The sequence below is a fragment of the Gossypium hirsutum genome, chromosome A11, assembly GCF_007990345.1.
Source record: "Gossypium hirsutum isolate 1008001.06 chromosome A11, Gossypium_hirsutum_v2.1, whole genome shotgun sequence".
Taxonomy (NCBI): Eukaryota; Viridiplantae; Streptophyta; class Magnoliopsida; order Malvales; family Malvaceae; genus Gossypium; species Gossypium hirsutum.
The window spans coordinates 4,663,933-4,669,677 of NC_053434.1; the positions used below are offsets into that span (position 1 = coordinate 4,663,933).

At 30.1% G+C, this 5,745-nt stretch overlaps 1 protein-coding gene across 1 annotated transcript; it reads right to left on the reverse strand.

The window, feature by feature from the left end:
• Positions 1-321: 321 nt before the first annotated feature.
• On the reverse strand, positions 322-4,282 carry LOC107943281 (triacylglycerol lipase OBL1). Its single transcript, XM_016877030.2, has 5 exons — positions 3,796-4,282; positions 2,062-2,255; positions 1,932-1,965; positions 1,232-1,839; positions 322-835 (listed from the first exon to the last, which is right to left on the reverse strand). Exons 1-5 carry the CDS (start codon positions 4,106-4,108, stop codon positions 533-535), a joined length of 1,452 nt encoding a protein of 483 aa, XP_016732519.1. The 5' UTR covers positions 4,109-4,282; the 3' UTR covers positions 322-532.
• Between the last annotated feature and the right edge of the window lie 1,463 nt (positions 4,283-5,745).

Genomic DNA, 5,745 nt, shown 5'->3' on the forward strand with positions numbered 1-5,745 from the left:
GAGAAACCAAACATATTATTTATTGAAATTTTCCTGCAAAAAATATAAGGTTGTGTCCAAACAGATTTAAAAATGTGAATGAAATGCAAACTTTTAAAAAGGGATGACCCCATTTCATCAATCTTTTCAAGCTGCACTCCCATATTTACAGTTCCTAATGCTGTAATTAATCCCAACATGATTATGAACCCAAAAGTAGAATCTTGGTCGTCCAATTATTAATTTGGATACAAATATTTATAATTTGAATTTGCATTCAATACTCCATTAAAAATATATATTGTCATGAGTCTGTAAAAAGAAAACAAAAAAGGATGTAAATTGGACTAAGGTACAATTTTATTATCACAAACACAGATGAAAATACATAAAACTTGGAAGTAAACACAACGGCTAGATTCAACCCTGGTGGTATTGGAATACCTTCCAGTTATTCTCCCAGAAATCATGGAAATGGAAATCCATCATGAACTCCCAAATCCCAAGCCCGATAAGTTTACACAGATAGATATTTATTATGGAGGAAGATGCATTAGGCAGCAAGCAAAGGGACTTCAAAACCAAGTGCCTTTTTAGTGTGGAGAGGAAGGAATAAAACATCATCGGGTTTGCCAAGACGAGTGGAGTTGACATAGTCTTGGGGACAATGATTTGCAACTCCAGGGATTAACAATCCAAATAATCTCACACCAAACATCAGCCACCCATCTGTATAATCTGCTCCATATTTAGCCTTCATTGTGAAGCTTCTTATCACCTCATAAATGGCGTTCATATGCATCGGAAAGAATCCAAACAGCGAGAAGTAGTTCAAGTATGGTACTTCCTCCACTATCTGCATTTAATAAATAGGATTTCCCAAAAAGGTTAGGGGATATATTTATAAAACAATAAATGCATTGCTCATACCCAATGAGGATATCGTATAATTGTCTTCATCCCTTGGGAAAATTAATTTCTTGATGAGAAACGAGGGAACCATTTTCAAGTTTTATATCAACCATATAATTTGCAGATCTGGTTTTTTTTTTTTTAATTTCTAAATTATCTGACATATAGTATCATGTGTCTGTCAATAAGCACATGTGTATAGTGAATGACAGGATCCTGACAATATCTATTCGAACATAAAAGAAAAAATGACAATATCTTCATCTAAAACATTTTGGTTCCGAAATCTTGTATTTTATTTTATTTTAAATTTTATATAATGTTGTAAAAAAAATTTTACCTTTGCTTGATATTTACTGTTGTAGTAAACGCAGGTACCAAAGTGCTTGAACATGCCGTCGAAAGGAACCCTAGGAACTATATCATTACAGTAAACATATCTGTAAAACTGGATCCCATTTTTGTTCAAATTCTTCTCCATGTAGCCGGCAAAGGCTTCGTCACCAACTCTGGGCTGCCCGAACGTGTAAACGCCTTCCATTCTCTCAAGCACCAACTGTTCGTCGTGGTAAAACAAAATCGCCGGGAAAAGAGCAGCCAAGGCGCCGCCCAAACTGTGGCCCGTCACTATAACTTTCGCCTCAGGGCTGTTCTTCAAAAGGTCTTTCAACCTATCCCTTATGTCATAATAAGCCAAAGGTGCTTTGCGAGTAAGATCTGGAATCACAAACTTGGGCCAACCCACAAGTTTCTGCATCCCCAAAGCTTTCAAGAAACCACTGTGAATCTTCCCAATGTTGGGGAATTCGTACCAAGACAGATCGGCGTCCGAACACCAATCGTCGGCACTAAACGGTTGTGTTCCTCGGAAGGAAACAACAATAGTGTCGTGCTCCGAAGTTTTGTTTCGGAACATCGTCACTTGGGTATCCGGTTGCCTCAGGTAATCTGTCAAAGCAAATGCATCCAGTTAACGTCGATTTGTTAAAAGTGATAATTTTAAACGAAAAGAAGTAACGAATGTACGTATTTGTTTATACCGTTCCAATAATTATAGAATCCGATGACTTCCATCTGCAGACAAAGACAACAAACAATGTAAGAATCAAATGATGTTTGATTATCAATAGAAATAAAAACAAAACCAAAAAAAATAAAAATTTATCGTACCCCCCAATTGTTTTCGATTATAGATTTGTTGTAAGCAGCATTATTATAAACAGCTTTACAAGTCATAATAGCTAGCGCTGGATAATACATAGAATTCCCGTATATAATTTGTTTGTCTAAATCCTTTCTCAAGTCCGTATATCCAACAGCAGAGACATATGTTGCTGCTTCTCTGCTTGGAATCACCACCTTCCCTGTTCATCGTACAGATAATTAAAATTCAGCGTTGTATGTCTTTTTTTTAATTATTACAATAAAAAGGAAAATGTACACAAGTCTCTTAAATGAACGGTTTCTATATTAGTTTGTTTTTTTTCTTAAATCTGTTTTGTTGTTTTTTGGTTTTGGTTTGGTTTGGTTTTCTTTCGGCAGAGATTTTTTTTTCAGCTTTCTACAATAAAGATGAAATTTCACTTTAGTCTTGTTACAGAATAAATAAAATAAGCAGAACAAGACAGAAATATTTAATACAGCATGAACAAAAAAAGGTAGTCTGGCCTTCACCCCCCCCCGGGGGAAAAAACAGCTTGTCAGCCTCCTTAATTTTCTTATCTTTAGTTCCATGCATGCACTATACTTATGTCTTCGGGGGAATAATGATAATTCAACCCAAAAATTTTATTTAAAAATTGAAATGATGATTCTTTCATATTATCTTAGATTTGTAAGAAAAATGTCGAAATTGAAACTAGGGTAACTAAGATCGAAAATATCACATTCTTACGGTTAAAAAATATCATTTTATATATAGATCTAGATTTATTTTTGGTCAATATCACAAAATCACGAGTCAAGTTAACTAGTTATGGTTAGATTAATCTTCAAAAGGTAAAAAATAAAATTAAAACAAAACTCCTTTTTCTTTAGTTTAAATTATAATGTTTTTACCAATTATTAATTATAATTATTCATATCTTTTGGAAAATATTTATTGCTACAGTAATAATTTAACTCAAGTAAGTCATATTCTCAAGTACTTTTTTGTATTTATTAACTCAATCACTAAACCTTTTTTTCTCAGCAAAATTCAATTACTAAAACTGTAAATATAAAACTAAATGATGATGATGGTAATAATAGTGATGATGATGTTGAGCAAAAAAAAAATGATGGTGGTGATATCAAGAATCCTTTTTATCCTCATGGGATTTGAGAGAATATATAAATAAAACCAAATTTCATTTTATTTTTTAAAAAAAACAACGTAAACTCATTTGCATATAAATAAAACAATATATTTCTATTTTTATATTGTTTATACTCATTAAATTAAAATATAATGAATAAAATTTCATTCCATAATTAATATAGCAACATTTGTCAAAATAAATTTAGATCAGCATCTTTTTATTAAATTACATCCTTTAATCATAATATTTTTAGTTAATGTTCTCATCATAATATTCAAGTAATAAAATTAATGGAGAATTCATTTTTATTTAGTGAAGAGTGACTACTTAATTAAATATTATCCCATTTTACTAGAAATTTGGAGGAGCTCTTGTCCTGCTAAAGATATACGAATGGTGAAGATAGAAATGATATATACATATAGATATACATATTGGAAGCCATTTTTTCATTATTATGTTATGCTTAAGATATCAAATTGTTCATCTTTGGGTGTAAATATAAGCGAAAACAGTAATGCATAAAATAATAAAAAAACCCTAAACAAAGAAATAGATGTAAGTAAATGTACTTTATATGTTGGTGACTATGTAGTGTGTTTACCTGTCATGACCTTTTTAATGAGACCAAACAAGCCACCATTGTTAGTGAAAAGGTTGAGCATATCCTCAAAAGTTTGGCCGGCCAAAGCCATTGGCGTCTTTATGGAAAGCAGAAACTTCTGTAACAGAGTAGAGAGGAATATAACAAGTCTATACCAGAAACTGTCCTCAGTTTCGATACTGGTTTCTATAAATTTTCTCTTCTTTAAATTTTTAGAAAACAAGAGGGCAGTTAGATCAAAGAAAGAGGCTTTCTTAGGGTTCAATAGCATATAATTGCTATAGAACTGCTTTCTGCCTGGCGTCACTTCCATGGCTCCGCTGCAAACAAAAAGAAAACACTAAGTTGTGTGATTGGGGGAGGGGGAATTCAGCTTAGGGATGCTTTGCTATTGAGGTTTGATGCCAAATTTATAGGCAGAAGCAACATGGAGATGGGCTCCAAGTTGGGTAGGATACTGGCAAATGACATGCATTGGATTAATTACAGAGGGTTGATTTTTTTTTTCCACGTGTTTTTCAACACTCTCAATTTTTATTCGGATTTATTCTCCATATGTTAAAGACGTTCCCATTCATATAATCTTGATATCTCTTTCACTTTTCTATATACCTACTTGATATATTTAAGTACTTTTTCTACGCAATTCCCATAAAAATCATGTCCAGATAAGGTTCTTGTAAATGGTAGTTACAGTTAATAAGTGTATTATTGTAATAATAATAATAATAATAATAATAATAAAAGCCATTGGAGTTTGTATTTGTAATTGCACTATATTTGTTACACTTAAAAATATATAAAAAATTAATTTAATTTATATGTTATTTTAAATTAATCAATATTATAATTTATTAAAAGAATAATATTTTATGTATCATTGGTGCATAAGTTTTATACATCACTAGTGAATAACAATATGACACATCATTATTAGATTAAACAAAAAATATGTAGGACTTGTAAATAATTACTAATAACTCCATTAATAGTAACTATTATAAATAAATATTAATAACTCTCGGATTTAAGATCTTCAACTTAAGGGGTTAGGGTATTGGATTTTAGTATTTATTTATAATTAACTATTATTTAGATTGCTTAAATAAAGTTATTAATATTTATTTATAAGTCCTTCACAATTTTTTTTGTTTTATTTAATGATGACAGAAAATCTTATATTTATGCCCTTTATAATTTATAAAAGTTTAAATTAGTAATGGTAAAATTGCACTTTGGCCTCACTAAAAATAATAAAAATTTGATTTAACTCTCTAAAAATTATAAAGATATAGATTATTAAAATGACAAAATTACATTTTTACTATTATAAAAATATATAATTTAATTCCAGCCCCAAAAAAATTTCTAATTTTGCCCGTAGATAATATATCTTGTTATTATTATTCACTGATAATACATGAGACTTATATATCGATAATGCATTAAATATAAATTTTAAACACTTTATTAGTAAATAATATAAAATTTTGAAAATTAAAAATTTGATATAAAAATCATATTTTAAATATTAAAAATATACAATAAAAATAAATACTTAAAATCAGAGTTTAAAAAGTCAGCTTTATCTTTCCACAGCTAATAATTATGTTCACATCTACCCTTGTAGAAAATTACCAAAACCAAAACAATCACTCTACCAACCAAAACTGTTACTTTTTCAAGTCAAATAAAGTTTATCACTATAAATTAAACTAATCACAGTGGTGTGCAGTGTACACTGTTAACTAACGTAGCTGAGCATAAAATAAATAAATAAATCAAACACGCCTATCAGTCGTCCTTCCGACCTAAATGAGCTTACAAACAACATCTTCCTCAATTAATAGTGTACTATTATTTTTTGCTTGGCCAAAATATAGATATTCTTTGTCTTTTCCTTTATCAATATTGATTTCAGAAAAAGCCTCGCTTACTCCATTATTGGCA